General features: G+C 38.4%; 1 protein-coding gene across 1 annotated transcript in view; it reads left to right on the top strand.

Moving 5' to 3' along the window:
• ALDH1L2 (aldehyde dehydrogenase 1 family member L2) overlaps positions 1–19,077 on the top strand; it is a 62,792-nt gene extending 43,715 nt beyond the window's left edge. Inside the window, exons 16-23 of the mRNA XM_061417149.1 lie at positions 3,366–3,453; positions 3,983–4,076; positions 5,239–5,338; positions 5,945–6,043; positions 8,246–8,411; positions 10,273–10,378; positions 13,093–13,292; positions 16,140–19,077. Coding sequence (XP_061273133.1) covers positions 3,366–3,453; positions 3,983–4,076; positions 5,239–5,338; positions 5,945–6,043; positions 8,246–8,411; positions 10,273–10,378; positions 13,093–13,292; positions 16,140–16,195 — 909 coding nt within the window. The 3' untranslated portion in view covers positions 16,196–19,077. The remainder of the gene's footprint in view (positions 1–3,365; positions 3,454–3,982; positions 4,077–5,238; positions 5,339–5,944; positions 6,044–8,245; positions 8,412–10,272; positions 10,379–13,092; positions 13,293–16,139) is intronic.
• The last annotated feature ends 1,712 nt before the right edge of the window (positions 19,078–20,789 follow it).

The following is a 20,789-nucleotide window of genomic DNA, read 5'->3' as shown; positions in this document are numbered from 1 at the left end:
CTTCTTTTAGGATTAAAAAAATTTTTTTTCATTTGGAGCAACTATATAGTCATATGACCACAGCCATCTTGTTTTCCTCATTAAAAAAAAGATATACATTCAAAATTTTTTAAATTAAAAAAATACAAAGAGATAGATGATGAAAAGTCTCCCTCTTATTCTCCTGGCTAACAAGTTTACCTCCCTGAGGCAACCAGTGTTTTTGTTATTTATTAGTTTCTGAGGTATTCCAGATATATTCTCTGTGTATACAAGCATATTTTTTAAATTAAATAATTAGGTAATTTTAAAAATATTTTTTAACCAACTGAAAACCACACAGGAGGAGAAGGGTTAATGAGAAATTGCTAATCAAGAGGCATAAAATTTCAATTATGTAAGATGAGTAAGTTCTAGAGGTCTGCTATACATCATATTACTGGACATGAATTTGCACAAACTCCAGGAAATGGTGGAGAACAGGGAAACCTGGCATGCTGGGAAGTCCATGGGGTCACAAAGAGTCAGACATGACTTAGCAGTTGAACAACCATAATGTTGTATTGTACACTAAACAAATTGTTAAGAGGGTAGAGGTCATGTTAAGTGTTCTTAGCACAATACAATACAATATAAAAATAAAATGAAGTAAAATAGAAGCACTCTCTACATACTTACCAAAAAGGGAAAAAACTTAAAAAAAAAAAAAGTTTCCAGTGTAAAAAATGTGTTAGTCACTCAGTTGTGTCCGAGTCTTTTCAACCCCATGGACTATAGTCTGCCAGGCTCCTCTATCCATGGAATTCTTCAGGCAAGAATACTGGAGTGGGTTGCCATTTTCTTCTCCAAGGGATTTTCCCAACCCAGGGATAGAACCCTGGTCTCCTTCATTGGAGGCAGATTCTTTACCATGTGAGCCACTAGGTAAGCCCAGTGTAAAAAATAAACAGTATTTTATTTAACCTATACCTAATTAATGGATATTGAGATTTTCTGCCTTTTTGCTGTTATAAACTGTGTTACAGTTAATAACCTTTTAAATATAGCATCATGGGTCTTCCCTGGCAGTCCAGTGACTAAGACTCCGAGCTTCCAGTGTAAGGCACGTGGGTTTGATCCCTGGTCAGGGAACTAAGATCCCATATGCAGCACAGCAAAAAAACATGTTTTTAATTGAAAAAAAATATACAGCTTCATGCACATGTGCAACTATCTTTGTAAGATATGTTCCTAATAGCAGAATCACTTAGTTAATAGATCCATGTTTTGTGTGATAGATATTGGCTCATTCTTTCACAAGGATTGAGTAATTCACCAGCATCCTGTATGAGTGCTGTTTCTCCCAAGCAGCAGCACTCATTAAACAGCAAAAAACTAGTAAAATGAAGGGAGGAGGCAGATAACTTAGCCCAGCAGTGCTCAATCCTGGCTGCACATTAGAATTGTCTTTTAAATTCTCTCTAGAATTTAAAATTCTAAATTTTAGAATTCTCTTTTAAAAATACTAATACCTTGGCCCCACTGGCAGAGATTCTGATTTAACTGGTCTGGGTCAGAGGCCAGACCTTGGTATTACTTAACTTCTTCACATTAGTTTCTAAGGTACAGCCAGAGTTGAGAACCACTAGATGGTGGTATCCAAAGAGAGTGCTAAGCATTGGAAAACTCCAGTGACTACACGGAATATTCAAAAATTACAAACATGTATCGAGTGCACACTAATTGTCAGGCATATTATCAGTGACAAAGACATGAAATTTCTGTCCCATGGAAATTACTAATTCAGGATAGTTTTTAAAAGTCTTTCTAATCATGATGATTTCATACTAGAATTTTCTTTAACTATAGTAGATATAAAGCCAGTATTTGAAATATCTTCTTGCCAATTTTAAATATTTGAGCATTTGAAAAATTTCTCCTCAAGTATAACTAGGTTGACATTTTTTTAAACGTCATAATGTTTATTGCCATGGACCTGTTACTAGAAGGAGGAAAAATGTGAACCCTGCCTTTTTGTTGTTGTTGCTTGTGTTTGTCCTATTAATATTACTGTTTATTATGCAGTTTCTATATAGATTCCTTTTCAGTCTCTTGACCATTTTATTAGCTAAAACAACAATATAGTCTATGAATATGCAAGCAGGCCTGTAAACTCCAACACATGGCAATATCCTGAAAGCATAGTGAGCAAGTGAGGAAGCCACAGTCTGTCCCTTGGCCTTGTGAGCTCCTGTTCTTTCCTAGGACACCACACTTACCTGTGATCGGTGATCCTCTGACCTTCATTCAGACAGAGTGAGAGTACCGTTATCCAGCCCCATATTAACTGTTAGCTATGTTTGATTTATTTCATGTCTTTCTCTGTTAAAATATAGAAATAGAAGCTCTACTATTTTTCTATTCACAACTCAATTTTCGTCCATTCCATTTTTTGAGACCAAGCTAACAGAATACTAATTTAAGACTTAATCAGCATTGGTTTTTCAGTGTAAACATATTACTCTCATTTTGCTTCTGAGATATGCATTGCTGTAATAGATCTTTAAGATGAGATCCATGACTATACCACTCTTTTTGGTAAAAAGAAAGGGAAAATATTATGTGTTCGTTTGAGCAAAAAGAAACATGGTAAGGATAAACCAGAGACTAATGAGATTGATTAACTTGGGAGGATGACCTAGGAAGGATGGGGGAAGGGGTTCTCAGGAGAACAACACGTCTTTGAATGTACTGTTGTATAATCCTCACTTTTGGAAGCATGTTTCCCGTACTCCACAAAACAACAAATGAACAAATAAAGAAAAGAAATATAATCAACATAACTGAGGCCAACATTGAATACAAAAAAAAATCAATTAAGCCAAATTTCATATTAATAACAGCATCATGCTAAAGGCAATGAGGAAGTACTAACCCAAGAAACTTTTGACTGACATTTGGTCTATATGGCCTCAGACTGGAGGCAAAAACACTGTAAATAATATTGAAGTTAGTAGGCTTCTTTTTCATAGGGACGTGGCTTAGTAATTTTCAAAATATTTTCTGTATATTTTAAGACTAAGCAAATAAGTAAAATATATTGTGGATGTTGAGATTATATCATACTCCTTAAACAGTTCAAAAACACAGAGAGAGAGGAAGAGGATAAAGCAAACAGTAAAATATTAACAGTTGAAGAATATGGGTGACAGATACGTAGGAATTCTTTGTACTGTTTTTTGTAACTTTGCTATAAGTCAGAAATTACGTAAAAGTAAGAGAAAAAATAAACTCTAGTAAAAAAACAACAACAACAACACTAGTGTGGCCATAAAAGGATAGCTAGGTATTGATCCACAGGACAGGACAGAGTCTGAAGAAGGCAACTGCTGTCTACTTCTGCTCAGGTCACGCCCTTGACTGCTTTGAAGTTTGCTGAGCTCTCTGTTAAAGCAGGCTTTCCGAAGGGGGTAATCAACATCATTCCAGGCTCAGGTAAGCCAAGAACCTACTTTGCTGTAACTAAAGAACAGTTTTCCCACTCGAGTCTTGTCCTGACATAGCTGTTGGATTGGTCAAAAAGTTCATTCAGGCTTTTCCATGACATCCTATGGAAAAACCTGAATGAACATTTGTCCAAACCAAAATATTAAAACTAAATACAGTTTAGCAACAGTGCAATAGAAACACGTGCTAATATCTTAAAGTGGAAATACAGTGGCAGGTGAATTGGGTGGGAGGGTGGAAGTTGTACAACATCATAAAACTACCCTATGGTGTCCCATTTCCGTTTTTTAAAATCACTTTAGAAGATTAAAAAAAGTGAGACATAACCCATCTTTGGGGTACTGACAATTGCATGGAAGACATTATTCAGATTTTTGTCACACTGTTATTATTATAGAAAATGTAAAACTAAGATTTAAATGAGAGCTTGGAAAACTGCTTCAGTGAATTCAAAGACACCTCTACCCTAAGACCTTGATAAAGTTTTAATTTGTGTTTTATTCCATTAATTGCACAGGTGGCGTAGTGGGACAGCACCTTTCAGAGCACCCTGATATCCGCAAACTTGGTTTCACTGGTTCCACTCTGATTGGCAAACAGATCATGAAGAGGTATTGGGTTTAGTGTGCTGATTTGCTAAGGATCCTGTTAAACCAGGTCTTTGGCTTTGTTTTTACTTTTTTAAATAAGGTGCTTTTGGAAGGAGAAAAATCACATCGAATGTAGAAGAGAAATCCTATCACAGCAGGGTACTGAAATGTTTGAATACAGTAAAATACTTTCTAAAGTGTAAAACCCAAAGTCAGTAAAACCAGAGATGTATTGAAAGCCTGCAGGCTTCTGGTAGCTTTAACAATCTGGCACAAAAAATTTTTTATACTAAAACTGTGGCCCAAATTGGTTTTGGAAGCCTAAGTAAGAAACTGAAAAGACATATAAAAGACAAATCTGGATTATTTATAAAATGCATTCCTGAAAAACAGTAACATTAGTTCAAAAAAATGCAAACCATCTAAATGTCTAAAATAAGGCAGTGGTTAAAGTTTATTAACATAATGGAATACTGTGCGGTCAGGGAGAATTTTTAATAACTCTAGACTGTTATTAAATGGTAAATGGAAAGAAAAATAAGGTATAAAATTGTACGTATTGGGTAATCCTAACTATGTTAACTAAGGCAAAGGCTGTGTTTGGAAACAGACCAGAAACAAGTATATCAAAATGGTTAAAAAAAGAAAATAGTCATCACTGAGCCATGGAATGGAATTTTGTGATTTTTTTTCCTTCTTTCTGAATTTTTAAATGTATTTTAAATGCTTTAAATAACAAATTTTTTGCAAATAGGAAGTAATAAACAGAATTTTAATAACTTCTAAAAATGGATATTTTCCTCCAGTGTGCCAGTAATCTAGTTAAATGTTAAATTCTTTGCTAGGCCTTTATGTAATCAAAATTCTTACACCCAAAGAATCTGTATTCACCCATGAGAATCTCTAATTATTTGACCACAGAATTTTTAAAAGACGCAATTCTTACAGAAGATTTCTAACAGTCACAAAGCTCACAGAATAGTGTAATGAACCTCCATGTACGTGCTCATCACCCAGCTTCAGCTGTCATCACCATTCTACCATGCATGTTTTGTCTTTGAATAAGTTTCTTAATATTTCTGAGGCTCAATTATATTTTACATCCTAAGTAGTAATTGTGTCCAAGAAATAAGAGAAAGAAACTGAGAGAGTAAATGCTCATATTCCATTTATTTTTCTCCAGCTGTGCTATGAGCAACTTGAAGAAAGTTTCCCTTGAACTTGGTGGAAAATCCCCACTTATAATATTCAGTGACTGTGAACTTGACAAGGCTGTGCGAATGGTAAGAGGAGATCAAGTCCAGTGAAATAGGTGCTACTTCTGAAACACATTTCAGCTTCTTGTTCATCAGGTGCCTTAAAATGAGGTCTGGTTTTATCTGACCATAAACAGAAACCATTCTCTTTATGCTTCGATTTGGGATTGCTCAGGGCACTTAATTTAAAAAATAATGTCATTATAATTAGAGGTGTTTTTAAAACTTGGAGGCCAGCTTTTTACAAACAGATGAAGAGGTTTATAAACATTCATGATTTATATAAACTGATGTAGAGATTCTAAAAGCAAAATTTGGCATGCAAATATTACATTTAAATGTATAGTCTACATTTTCTTATAACACAAAATCTTTTTATCGGTATGTCATCCTTGATAGGTACATCTCTTGTAAAGTACTCATGGATAGAAAAGGGGAAAGGAGAAATAAAATTTCTAAAAATATCAAAACCAAGAATCTCTAAGCATCACTAACTAGACCAAGGGCTTGTGTTTTTTCTCTAATTTCTCTGTGTTGCCTGCTATTTTATGATAAGACAATTCTTAGTGTGTGCAATTTTATGACAACCTTGACTTCCCAAATAACAAAGTATTTTGTCTTTTGCTGCCAAAGGGCATGGGGGCAGTATTTTTCAACAAAGGAGAAAATTGTATTGCAGCTGGTCGGCTGTTTGTGGAAGAATCCATCCACGATGAATTTGTGACAAGAGTGGTAAGCATCTTCAGATTCGCTCTGTGAGTTGGATAGAAATTGTCTTTACTTTCAAAGTACTTCTGGGATTATAGTGATGATACTATATTTTTAAAAAACAACACAATCCTTATTTTTTAGAAGTACTTTCTGACATATTTACAGATTAGATTATGATATTTGGATTTTGCTCCAAAATAATGCAGAAGGGGAGGAAGTAAGTCAGGGAATAAATTGACCATGGCTTGGCAGTTGTTGAAGCTGACTGATGGGTATGTGGAGTTTCATTATATTATTTGGCTACTTTTATATATAATTATGACTTTTCATAGTAAAAAGTTATAGGTCTATATTAAAAAACCTGATAAAGTATACTGAAGAGCTATTATTACCTTTATCTTGCTCTGTATTTATAGTATATTAGATCCTTGATATTTATGGGATATATACCCCTAGGTTATTATAAATCCCTAAATTGCCTATGAGAGGTATACCACTAGATTCTTACAAACCCTGAATTTACAGTAAAATGACAGCATATATATTTCCTCCACTAAGATAGATACATACCTACATACCCCCTGATGTTGGACACGATTCCGTAAATATGAGACTAGAAGCATTTATAGAACTATTAAGATGAATTCTGTGGTAAAAATGAACTCTGAACATACTTCAGTGTATCATCATTATGGTTGTAGTAATCACAAATTTGTTTCTAGTTGAAAAACCAGCACCCAGCTTTTCTTTGCCTTCAGAGCCAATTCCCCAATTCCACCCCCAAGAAGCAAAGGCATCTTTCCTCATGAGAGTAGGAAACAAGGAAGCCATACAGAAGGGCAGACGGCGGGCAGTGTCCGGCTCATGAGCACCCCACAAATTCATGTTTGTGCCTTAGTAAAATACAGGGCACAGCATGACACATCATGGGCTTTCACAACTACAACTTGTTGAAATTTCAAATGCTAAGACCAGAAATGTCACAGATTTGCTGCTATCAGTCCATCAATAATATGTTTTGCACACATAGGAACAGGATTAATTTCTTTATTCAATGGCTATTTTTTGAGCACTTACTGAGGGATTTTAGCCAGACCTAAATTCAAAATTCATGGCCCTGTGGGGTTATGGTAACTCCCATTCTTTCTCCTTATTAGAATTGGTCTTAACAACAAGAAATTCAGAAACAGATTAAGATAACTAAGGAGCCCTAGAGATTGTCATTCTGAGTGAAGTAAGTCAGACAGAAAAGGAGAAATATTGTGTGACTTCCCTTATATTGGAATCTAAAAGGAAATGATACAAAATGAACCTATTTACAAAACAAACAGGCTCACAGATTTGGAGAACAAACTTATGCTTTCCAGGGCAGGAAGGATGGGGGGACAGGATAGTTAGGGAGTTTGGGATGGACATGTACATGCTGCTGTATTTAAAATGGATAACAAGGTCCTACTGTATAGCACGGAGAACTCTGCTCAATGTTATGTGGCAGCCTGAGTGGGAGGGGAGTTTGGGAAAGAATAGATAGATACTTGTATATGTGTGACTGAGTCTCTTTGCTGTCTACCTGAAACTATCACAGCATTGTTAATTGGCTGGAACTATCACGACATTGTTAATTGGCTATACTCCAAAATAAAAAGTTTAAAAAAAAAAAGATAACCAAGGAGCATGTGTGAGTGATGAATGTTCCATATAAAGATTGTTTTTCATCAGAATATTCTAGTATGTCCTCCAGTGTGGCTATACCATGAGATTTTCACAAGGGCAGTCGGCCACATTTAGGGAGAGGAAAAAGACAACAATGTGGCCATTTTAGAAATTACTTTGCCATGAAGAGTATGCTGTATTGACAAAAATTCCAGAACATCAGGTTTGCTATTTTAATGGATTAACATTCAAGATAATTTTAATATAATGCATGTGGCTTGTGTTCTGTTTAAAACTCAGTGGTTAAAAGCTTGGGCTTTCACATCAAGAAAACTCTACAGTATTTAGTGGTCGTGTGCCCTTGGGCTAGTCACTTAGCCCCTCTGATCCTCAGTTTCCTCATATGTAAGATGGAAATAAATATCTACCTCCAATGCTACCATGAAGACTAAGTGAGGACCATCTGGGAAGAGCTCAGTACAACACCCATCACCCAGCGGAAGCTCGGTGAAGGGTATCCATTACTATTATTAACAGTCAATTGTGTTCTGCAAACTGGGTGATATACAGGTGGAAGAAATTAAAAAGATGAAAATTGGTGATCCACTTGACAGATCTACCGATCATGGGCCCCAAAATCATAAGGCCCATCTGGAAAAGCTTCTGCAGTACTGTGAAGCTGGAGTGAAAGAGGGGGCCACCCTGGTGTATGGAGGAAGACAAGTCCAAAGGCCAGGTATGATCACCTCCAGGGGAGGGATGCTGGGGGCCTGGCTTCTTAAGTTGGAATAATTGGTAACAGTCTTCATTACAGCACCATCTTGCCTCAGAAGTAAACAGTGGCATTTATGTTATGGTCAGAAGAAATACATTCTAGATCCTGCTTGGCCACTTTTAAGCTGTGACACCTTCGACAATAGTTTTGGTGAGCCCTAGTTGTAAAATGCGATGAAATGCGCACATCCTGCTTTACAAGGCTGTGAAAATCAAATAAAATGATGTGACAGGCCCTTAGCTATGCAGTAAACAAGCGTAATGGATAAGTGTGTTTCAGGAGCTGGCGGTTTTCATTCCTGGCAATGTGAGGCTTAATCTTAGCCAGTTTATCCTGGGAAGGATTCATTCCTGTTGTGTAACTGTTAATGAAGAACTGACTCATTAGAAAAGACCCTGATGCTGGGAAAGGTTGAAGGCAGGAGGAGAAGGGGATGACAGAGGATGAAATGGTTGGATGGCATCACTAACTCGATGGACATGAGTTTGAGCAAGTTCTGTGAGTTGGTGAAGGACAGGGAAGCCTGGTGTGCTGCAGGCCACGGGGTTGCAAAGAGTCGGGCATGACTGAGCGACTGAACTGAACTGAACCCAGTACTTGTTACAGAAGTATGTGAATGACTCCATGCCATGATACCCAAAAGGAGAGAAAAATGAACAAACAACAGGTGTAAAACCTCCTGTCTTACTGTGATAGACTGAGTACCAGCCGTACGACTGGATATGATGTGTCTTCTATGGGATCCAGTGTGTAACACAGCATCACCGATGAAGTATTCTTGCCAAAAACATTTAACCATGAATCTAACCATGCCTTTATATCATATTTTCTATTTAAAGAAGCACAGGGGATAGGGAAACAAATCAAATATCATCCCAAAGAAGCAATGACAAATCTGAAATGCCTAAGATATTCTGCCGGACAGCTGAATCAGTTTGTTTAACAAAGTCATGCATGTGTGCTAAGTCACTTCAGTCATGTCCGACTCTTTGCAACCCTATGGACTGTAGCCTACCAGGCTCCTCTGTCCATGGGATTTTTCAGGCAAGAATATCAGAGTGGGTTACGATTTCCTACTCCAGGGGAATCTTCCCACACCAGGGATCGAACCTGTGTCTCTTGAATCTCTTGCATTAGCAAGCAGATTCTTTCCCACTGTGAATTCACCGGTTTAACAAGTCAGTGCCATGAAAATTAAGGGGTGGGCATAAGGGAGGAAATGTTCCAGATTAAAGCTATCTAACAACCAAATGCAAAGTGTAACTTATTTGAATCCCTGAATCAAACAAATCAACTACAAAGAGATATTTTCTAGAAATCAGAAATTGAATACAAATATCAAATCATTATGTTGTACATCTGAAATTAATGTTATGTGTCAATTATATCTCAATTTAAAAATTAGAAGTTAAATTGAAACAAACTATGAATAAGGGATTAGCGTTAATTTTGTTAGGTATGATAATGTACATTACAATTTATACTCCAAGTATTCTAGTACAAATCTATGTCTCTGGAATTTGCTTTAAACTATATCAGCAAGGAAAAAATGAATCAAATCTAGCAAAATATATACATAAAGATTTATTTTACTATTCATTATACTATTTTCTCTACTTTTACATATGTTTGAAATTTTTGTAATAAGGACATTAAAAATATAAGAACCTAGGATTGTTAACACCAAATAGGAAAATGAAAGTCTTCTTGGTTTTACTGACCCAGAAGGGAAGAAAAAAAAGTTGTAATGTAATTAAATGAGAGAACTACTAATTGAAAATTACACTATAATTGATGTTATTTTCTTCTGGTTTTCAAATAGGCTTTTTTATGGAACCTACTGTCTTCACAGATGTGGAAGACCACATGTATCTTGCCAAAGAGGAATCCTTTGGGCCTATTATGGTCATTTCTAAATTCCAAAATGGGTATGTTCCTAGGCATAATTTAACTGGGTTGACTAGATATAGGTTTTTTTTTCCCCTACCACTGTGCTATATACAGAGCATAAAGTTAAAGAACATACAATTTCTGCTGCTGCTGCTGCTGCTGCTGCTAAGTCACTTCAGTCGTGTCCGACTCTGTGCGACCCCATAGACGGCAGCCCACCAGGCTCCCCCGTCCCTGGGATTCTCCAGGCAAGAACACCATAGTGGGGTGCCATTGCCTTCTCCGATACAATTTCTACCATAATAATAATTGACAAATAATTAGAAGAGAATGCTAACTTACAATGTAAGTTGTAATAAATTTTTGCTCCTTAGCTTAAATTAATGGCTGACATCATATGGTATTTGCTAGTTTTAATTTTTGTACAGTTGGCATTTGAAACATCTCTGGAATAAGGCCAGTAACTGAGACTAACAGAAGTAGTTTTTGCATTTACATTTTTAGAGAAGGCATCATCTATGAAATCTGATTTTCCCAAAGAAAGAGTGGAGTGTTTTCTCCACAGGGGATCATGCCCCCAAAAACCTAAAACTCAACTCTTTGTAGAAAGCCCACAGTCACCTTATAATCAACTGTAAATGACGTACTGGTTTGTCAGGGTCCCTGAAACTTCCCAAAGTGTTTAGCATATCAAAGAAGTCCATATGGTAACTGAGTTCCTATCATAATATTTAATATAATAGACTCTCTGGTATACTGCACACAGTTCTTTAGAATTCTGGCTTTAGTTTTTCTTTAACCAATGAGAAGGTGGTAAAAAACAGAATACCCAGTTCAGAAGGGCTTCTTGGTCTTTGATAGATTGTAAGAGAACTTTGGGGACACTAAATTGTAGTAACATTTTGACATACTGATCAAAAGATGCTCTTTTAACCTCTTTTCCTAATTATAAATTCCCCTATATGATAGTCGTGTTAACCATGCAGATATTAGAAGCCAGGTTTAGAGAATGTAAGCCTACATAAATCACAAATCCTATCCTCAAGGAGGTCACCATCTAATAGGGGAGACAGACAAAGAGACAGGCAGTTAACCCAAGAGGGTGTAGGTGGGAAATGCAGTGGGTGGAGTCTGCACTGACCACCCCTGTGGGCTTGGGTTACTAGCGTAATTCCTCTATTAAGTTTCTCTATTTGTAAAGTTTATCTATTTGTGAAGTTGGGCTAGTTATTAATAGCATCTATGTTTTGGGATCATTGTGGTGATGGACAGGGAAGCCTGGCGTGCTGCAGTCCATGGGGTCGCAAAGAGCCAGACACGACTGAGCGACTGAAGATTTAAATGTGTTTGCTGCTGGTGCAGTTGCAATCATTGTTATTATTCTAAAAGTGGACAAGGTGTACTATGAAGCTGTGTGATCTCAGCAGTCCTCAGTGGGCATTGGCATCCAGCCATCTTTCAGCCTTAGTCCAATCTATGAATATCTTCAGTGCGATCAAGTGCAGTGCATCAAGTGTGAGAGTTTTAGCAGAGTCTAGTCCACTCCAAGTGAGATTCCACATTTCTCATGAAATTTGAAAATTGGATAGAGACAAGATTACCTTTGAAAATCCCTAGGGGAGGCACCACATTCAAGCCTTTGTTGTCTCTTCAAAGAATTCAGCACAACTAATTTTTCTTCCAGCTTTGGAACAGAAATCCCATTTCCTTGCCAGATCCCCAGATGAAATCTTGGCTTGCATTTACTGGCCATGTTGTAGAAATTTCATGTTTTTTTTTTTTTTTTAACATTAGGATGACACTCATAAAAATGAGATACAGTATGGCAGGCACATGGGAACTGGAACAAGCAGAGACACGAGTGGGTTCATGTCTGCACTGACTTGGCCACGCACACATACTGAGACAGAAGGCAGGGAAGTCACCAGACCCACTGAAGGAATGATTTTACTACCCTTTTATGGGATTAGCCTATTAATTGAGTTCACATTTGATGTTGCCACATCCTAGTATAAAGAAAAATGAAATGTTCTCTTTCTCCTTGGGAACTTCCTGTCTAGTTGGAAGGTGACTGAGTTGGAGGAACGTGGGCTACCTGATTATAGCTGACTTTCACTGAGCATTTCCTTTGTTCCAGACACTATTGGCTCATTTAATCCTTATGACAACAGACAGGTGCTATTATTACTATTTCCATTTTTTCACAAGAATACAGAAAAGCTGGGGGAGATGGGGTCATTTGCCCAAACGTCACCCAGGCAGTCTGGCTGCTGAGCCTTCTCACTGGGCCACTCCACTCTACCGCCTAAGCAGTAGCACTGATGGGATCTGAGAAGGCTTCAGGGTGAGGCATGGAATGAGCCCATGAACTGTGCATGTAAAATCTGAATAGATGGAGGGACTGAGAGGGTGCTCTGAGAATATATAATATCTATATATGGAACTCAGGGGAAAGACAAATGGGGTAGTCATGAAGGAAACCCAATGAAGAAGATTGAAAAGATGACTTCAACTCAGATTTTAAAGGGTGTCACATGATATATGTGAAAAAATACAATACTAGGGTTGTAATATCTCATTGGGCGTTTCTTTTGGTGTAAGCCTGGAATATTTCATTTATAAAAATGTAAGCACACTGGCAGTAACGTTTTCCTGTTTCTAACACAGAGGGGAAAAATATTAGAACATAAAATGAAAGTGTTTTGCTTTTACGTTTAATGAGGTTTTATGTCTTCCTAAAAACATCTTATAGGGACGTCGATGGAGTGTTGCAGCGAGCAAATAATACAGAATACGGCTTGGCCTCAGGAGTTTTTACAAGAGACATAAATAAAGCCATGTATGTGAGTGAAAAACTAGAAGCAGGAACTGTTTTTATTAACACCTACAACAAGACGGATGTGGCTGCTCCTTTCGGCGGATTTAAGCAGTCTGGGTTTGGAAAAGACTTAGGTATGAATATGCCTTACCTTTCTACTGCACATCATAAAAAGCCCACTTCGTGCTTTGTCCAACACTTGTATGTTGCTTTAAAGGGCATTTCCCACATGGTAGTTGATCTGGGGTTTCAAGGGCATTGATTTTTCTTTCAATGTTAAACATTTTTTAAAAACTTTTTATTTTATTTGGAGTATGCTGATTAACAATATTGATAATTTCACGTGGATGGCAAAGGGACTCAGCCACACATATACACATATCCATTCTCCCCAAACTCCCCTCCCATCCCAGGCTGCCACATATCAATGGTTAAACATTTTATTGAACATAACGTACATATAGAAAAGAACACAAATTGTATGGAAAAGGGCTTCCTTTTAAAAAAGAAGATTCCTATCGAAAAGAAAACACTGACAATTTAGCTAAAATATGTTCGGTTGTTTCTTTTAACCTGACATTCAGCATGAACTTGGTTTAGGTGTCATGGGACCAAGTGGAACCAAGAAAGGAAAATGGGTAGAAGGCAACAACCAGCTAGCTCCAAGAATGTATGCTGTCTCTGAACCACTTGGCAGTCTTTCAGAGTCCACACTGAAACTGGCAGAGTTTTCTGGGCCTCTGGGAGCTCAGACATAGAGTTTGCAGAAAGCCCCCAAAAATGTAATTTACAGTGGGCAGCAACATTATCACATTTCCAGTAATAGCTTATTTTGAAAACTAAATACATACCAGGCCTATAAGAGCATATCAGCAGCCCTCACAATAGCCACGGGAGCATTGCTATCCAGTTGCTAAATTGTGTCCAACTCCTTTCGACCCCATGGACTGTAGCATGCCAGGCTCCTTTGCCCATGGGATTTCCCAGGCAAGGATACTGGAGTGGGTTGCCATTTTCTTCTCCAAGGGATCTTTCTGATCAAGGGATCGAACCCGAATCTCCTGCATTGGCAGGCAGATTCTTTACCACCGAGCCACCAGGGAAGTCCCAGCCATGGGAACCCAGGTGCTATTATTATCTTTACAGATGAGGAAAATGGCCCTCAGAGAGACTGGGCAACTTGCCCAAAGTCAGTCAGCCAGCCATGGACAACAAGACTGCAAAGCGAGGTCTTCCAGCTGTGTAGCCCATGTCCTCACCCCTCACAGTCTGGCATGTTGTTTCAAAAGTTGAAATGTTTGTGATTTACCAAAATTACAGTCTGCTTGTTAATTTGGGGTATTTTTACATCTTCTCTTTCCTGATGACATTTGACAATTTATTTGCAACAATTAGAGTGAGTCCCGTTTTAAATTCCATTGAGTTGAAGTTTAATTCTTTTTTTTCTTTTCATGTCTTCAATCTGGCTTTCATCCCTGGATCTAAACTACAGGGGGAGATTTTCTTAGGGAAATTATTATCAGGAAGCAATAGTGTTAGCATTATCAGGAAGGCAATAGTGTTCCATTTGTCTTTGGATAGAGAATGATCGATTTGTCTGTTTTATTATAACACAGTAGACTTTGTCTTAACAGTTTCTTCCTCTCTGAATTTGAAACTCCCTCAGCTCAATGGTTCCCAGCTGCACACTGGATTAGAATCACCTGGGAGCTTTAAAAAAAAAATGCAAAGATGCTGATTTAACTGGTCTGAGGTGTGACCTGGGATCAGGAATTTTAAAAGCTCCCTAAGGTGATTCTAATTTAACAGTAAGAACACTGAGTTTAAACTTAACTCTAGAATCATATACTCATTAGTTTCACTCATGGTATTCATGCCCCTTAACTGCTGTAGAAATCGATGATTGCGGAAGCTCAAAACAGGAACGGCACAGAAACAAAATGGCAGACCTATTTTTTGCCTGGATATGCCTTCTGTGGATTTCCCAGGCGCCTCAGTGGGTAAAGAAACCGCCTACAATGCAGGAGACACAAGTGGCTCCGGTTCAATCCCTGGGTCAGGAAGATCCCCTGGAGGAGGGCAAGGCAACCCACTCCAGTATTCTTGCCTGGAGAATCCCATGGACAGAGGAGCCTGGAGGGCTTCAGTCCATAGGGGTGCTAGGAGTCAGACACGACTATAGTAACTACATGCACGCATGCATGCCTTCTGTGTCTTTAACATACTATGTAAGTCAGGAAAAATACATTTCTGTTTTCTCTAACAAAATGAAACAAAATGATCTCAAACTTCACTCTATTCTGCATTTATTGTAATTGGATTTAATGCATTTAACTGCATTTAATATAATTACATTTAATGTAATTGGAAGGACAGTATCCTGATCACTTTTGTTCAGCTTAAATGGTGAGGAAGAGAGATGAAGATTTATCATCAAGCCAGGACATAAAGAAGGGTTTTGGGTAGAGGTTGATAAGTCAACAGTGTGGTCCTTAGAAGGCCTGGTAGCTGGTCTAAACCCTTATCCTCAAAGTGTAGACCATGAGCATCAGCATTTGGGGAATGGTTAGAAGCATATAGGGATTCCTTGGTGGCTCAGACGGCAATGAATCTGCCTGCAATGCAGGAGATGCAGGTTTTATTCCTGGGCTGAGAAGATCCCCTGGAGGATGGCATGGCAACCCACTCCAGTAGTCTTGCCTGGAGAATCCCCAGGGACAGAGGAGGAGCCTGGTGGGCTATGGTTCATGGGGTTGGAGAGTCAGACACGACTGAGCAACTTTCACTTATAACCTTGGGGCCTCTGCTGGATTTAATCCAATCAGACTCTACAGTGTCATAAGATCAGGTGATTCACATGAAATCGAACGTTTGAGAAGCACTGTCTCAGCCCCACTCTCTTGCTCAGTGAGATACACTACACCTGGCGCCATCACGTCCACCTGTGAACACAGTCCATCAACTGCTTTTCTCTTTCCTAGGTGAGGAAGCTCTAAACGAATACCTCAAAACCAAGTCTGTGACGTTGGAGTACTAGAGCAGTGCCATCCTCAGGAACTCCTCGCGGGCCCACCACTCTTCAGCTCTCCCACTGAAGAAGCCTGGCTGTGCCGAGGACAGAGGTGCCAGCCGCCAGCCGAAAAACATGCACAGGGACCATGAGGAGGGTGGGGCCACATGTCTAAGCATTTACACCTGTGCCTGAGTGTTTTCTAATACCCCTTTTATACCTTAAAATGATGTTGGGTTTTGACTATGTTGTATACCACACGTATTTCTAAAATATTGAGCTGCTTTTTTTCCCCCACCAAGACTAATCCTAATCAAGGTTGTTCGTTTTGCAAACATCAATATGATGCAGTTATAGTACAGAAAGTTGGGAACCCTTGTATAATAGGTAAGGTTTTAACCTATGAACCAGGCATGTGGGGGTTATTAAAAAGATTTTCTGTAATCTTTTAAATATATTTTTTAATTGGAGGATAATTGCTGTACAATATAGTATTGGTTTCTGCCACAGAACAAGGCAAATCAGCCATAATTATACGTGTATCACCTCCCTCTTGAGCCTCCCTCCCTTTCCCTCATCCCACCCATCTGGGTCATCAGAGGGCACAAGCTGGGCTTCCGTGCTATATACCAGCTTCTCACCAGCTGTCTGTTTCACACATGGTAGCACATACATGTCAATACCACCTTCTCCATTTGCCGCAATCTTTCTTCCCCTGTTATTTTGCTTTCAAGAAACAGTATATCCCCCAAGGAAAGCGAAGGAAGTTTTTTTATTTTCTTTCGGAAATAAGATACATCTTTATGCCCTTGATGTTCTATTTTTCAACCCACTGTGATAAGTCACCAGCTCATAAACAGTTCTTGAGTACCTACTAAGTACGAGGTGCTATATTATGTCCTGAGGAGTACACAAAGTTTAATGACATGATTTTTGACTTCAAATAGTTGAAATTCTTGTCAACGGCTTTTAAAGTGAATTTCACAGTATGATATATTATTAAGTAAGTAGTTTTTGGAAGCTGATCTTGGTTCATATCATACCATCTTACTGTCTATGTGACTTGGGGAAACTGATACAATTTCTCCAAGCCTCAGTTTCCTTGTATGTAAAATGGGGACAGTAATGCCTCCCTCAGGAACCTTATGATGAGGTGAGGATTCAATCCAATAATCTTAGTAAAGCACCTTGCACTGGGCTTTGTTCATGGTAAATACTCAATAAAGGGCAGATTGGTTACCTAATATATCAATATAAAGCTGAGAGGTGGAATCTATAAAATAGGGATAAAGTTCCTATCTCATTAGGTGTCATAAGGATTCAATGGGATTATACACATAATGCACTCAACAAGGTGTCTAGATCATTCTCTGTGCTCAAGAAAGAGGAATTATTACAACTCATGAAGCACTTCATAATTGCCTGATGCAGACAAAAACAGGTGGGTAAGTAGTCCAGGTGTGACTAGCAGAAGGTGAGATCCTGACTTGAAGAGTCTCTAGAAGTTTGTCAGAGCAATTAATTTCCATTAATTCTCTTTTTAAAGTAAAATTTCAGTAAACATTCCTATCTCTCTGGCTTTGAAGAAGCCCTTAGGGATTACTTAACTACTTTGCAACTCAGCAGTTTAACCAAGAAGAGTGCAGGGAATTGTTAATCAATAAACAACAATAACAAAATCAGGGGCAGAAAACTTTCAAAAGGAAGAATATTAGGTATGATCCTGGCATGATCAATAGAGCAAATTTTGCCTGTAAGCTGGCACAGGTAAAATTCTAAATTTGGACCCAACAGGGTCCAAATTGATAGTTCATATTTGAATAAAATGACAAAGTTCTTATTATAAAGGAACCACATTTTAAATGCAGTTTTTTTACTGATTTCATGTGATTTAAAATATCACTTTATTTTATACCACTGAATATTTTACTGATAGATGAAATGGCAAACAAAAACATGCCCATTTCTTTTAGACTGACTTTTACCTTCTAATATTAATCTCAGTAGCAGTGCTTTTAATCTTTTGGGGGGGGAGTCATAAACCTCTTTTGAGAATCTGATAAAAGCTATGGATCCCCCTGTCCAAAACTCACACCTGCACACCTAATTCTGCAAATATCTTCAAGAAATTCACAGACCTCCTAAAACCCATGCTTGAGCTCTAGATTAAGAACTCATTTTTCCATAGTGAGTTTTGAAGTTCTTAGTGGCTTGAGTTTTTATATCCGATTGCTGACCAGAGTCAAAGGCTACATGGGATTTATAAAATGACAAGTGAATTTGAATGAGAATATAATGATACACAGCCTGCTAGGTAATTTAATTAACATACAGAGTAATTTATCACCATTTCTTCACATCACTGATTATTTTGCTAAAGGATAAAGCTATGATTTGTTCCCTTAACTGGGGAGTTGAGGAGGTGTAGACACTTTTAAACGTTCTATTTTCCTTCCATTTCCCAGTGCTGCCCTTTTGTTCAAACACCCTTCCTGGCCTTTCCTGTGCCCAACTTGGTTTTAAGTATCTCTTCTCTATACTTTGTCTGGAACACAGTTCTTACCACGTGGTGCTGGAATGATTGGTCTTCCTAATTAGATATGAGAACCCCTTCCCCACTCCCAGGATTGGCATCTGTCAATAATAACAGCTATCACTTATGTAGGGGCTGCTGTATGCTAGTCACTATGCTAAGCCAACTTACTTAAACTTCACATCTGAAAAGATGAATAAATCGAGGCGCTCTTTTTACTGGCTCCACCCCACCAAGAGGTTATTGCGTTTCCTGACTGGCCTTCCTGATCCCTCCCTGTGTAGTTCAAACCCTAAGTCAGAAACGTGTCACTCCTCTGCACAAAGCCTCCTAATGGCCCCCATTTCGCTTACAATAAAGTCTACCACTTACCATGCCTGCAAAGTCCTATCAACTTTGTTCCTGGCTACCTCTAACCTCATCTCCTACCATCTACCCTCTCATTCTGTTTAGCCACCCTGGCTGCCTTGATGTTCCTCAAACTGATCAAGCACACTCCTAACTCCTAAGTGCAGGGCCTTTGCACTTACTGCTCCTTCTTCCCAGCAGTGTGCTGGTAAATATTTAACAAGTGGCTCTCTGGGGAAAAAAATCAAAAACAAAATTCTGACTTGTAGCATTTTCTGATTTCTGTGTATAAATGCTCTCATACTGGCTGCTTTCAAGGTACAAACTTCACTGAACACAGAATTGGGAAGAGATACGTGTGATTAGAACAAGTGTGGGCTACAGCCAGTACACCACTGTCTCTTTTTGAAACTTGCCCACACGCCACCTCCCAACAGGCTGCCTCATCTCCAGGTCTCTGCTCAAACATCATCTCAGTGGAGGTCCATTCGCTGATCACTCCTCCTAAAATAGCAATAAGATTCCCACATCCACACCTCATTTGTCCTCTCATTTTGTCATTTGCCTTCTCCTGCATTGTTTTTGCAGCACTTATCACCACATGGTTATTAATCATCCATCTCTTCCCATTAGAACTGAAGCTTTGTGAACAGGGGCTTTTGTTCAATGCTCTACCTCCAGTGTCTAACACATAGGAGGAGTTCAATCAATATTTGTTTTCAAATGAAGGAGGTTAAGTAACCTGCCCAGATCAAACAGCTATTCAAGTGGCAGAGCAGGCACTCAAGCAATGAAGCTGAAAGTCTTTTAACCAAGCTAAGATCCCGTTGTTGCCCATAACCAAATCAGACCCTGGATAATGAATAGTAGGCATGTGTTAAATATTTGTCAAACTCAAAGCTAAACTGAGTGGAACATGAACTGTGAGAGCTTTTGTGGAAACGTCAAGAGACAGGGCAAGGAACCAAATTGGTTTCCCTATACCTGCCTTTTTAAGAAAACAGAAGCTCTCAAGGGAACCTGGTCTAGAAGTAGGTTATCAGACATGAACATGATTGAAAGGATGAATTATTACGATTATTACTATCATGCAAATAATACCTAAGTGGACTTTTAATGATTAAGTCACACCTTATTTTGTAAAAATAATAAAATGAGAAGGTAAGATTCAACCACTCTCCACAAATAACCAGATGATATCTGAAATTGTTCCAGATTTTTTTCTATGAATATACTTTTTTTTAGAACTAGTATATACTGTACATAACTTTATCTGCTTTTTTCAATTAAAAATATGTAACCATCTTTCTATGTCAATAAATACCTCTACATATGTTCACTGGCTTTAATTCAACTTGTTCTCTTATTGTTGGACATTTATATTTGCTTTTTGACTGTTTTAAACACTACAATCTTTTTTTTTTCCCAAAAAATATTTATTTGGCTGCACTGGGTCTTAGTTGACCCGACACGCAGGATGTTTTGTCTCAGCACGCGGACTCTCTAGTTGCAGTGTGTGGGCTCAGTAGGTGCAGCACACGGGCTTAGCTGCTCCGAGGCATGTGGAATCTTAGTCCCCTGACCAGGGACTGAACCCCAGTCCCCTGTACTGCAAGGCAGATTCTTAACCACTGGACACCAGGGAGGTCCCCGCAATCAATCTTGTATAGAAGTTTGTGAACAAAACTGTATTTACTTAATTAGAATAAATTCCTAGAGGTGTAATCTCTGATTAAAAGG

Source organism: Bos javanicus, chromosome 5 (assembly GCF_032452875.1).
Source record: "Bos javanicus breed banteng chromosome 5, ARS-OSU_banteng_1.0, whole genome shotgun sequence".
NCBI classification, from domain to species: Eukaryota; Metazoa; Chordata; class Mammalia; order Artiodactyla; family Bovidae; genus Bos; species Bos javanicus.
This window is presented reverse-complemented; position numbering and strand designations above follow the sequence as displayed.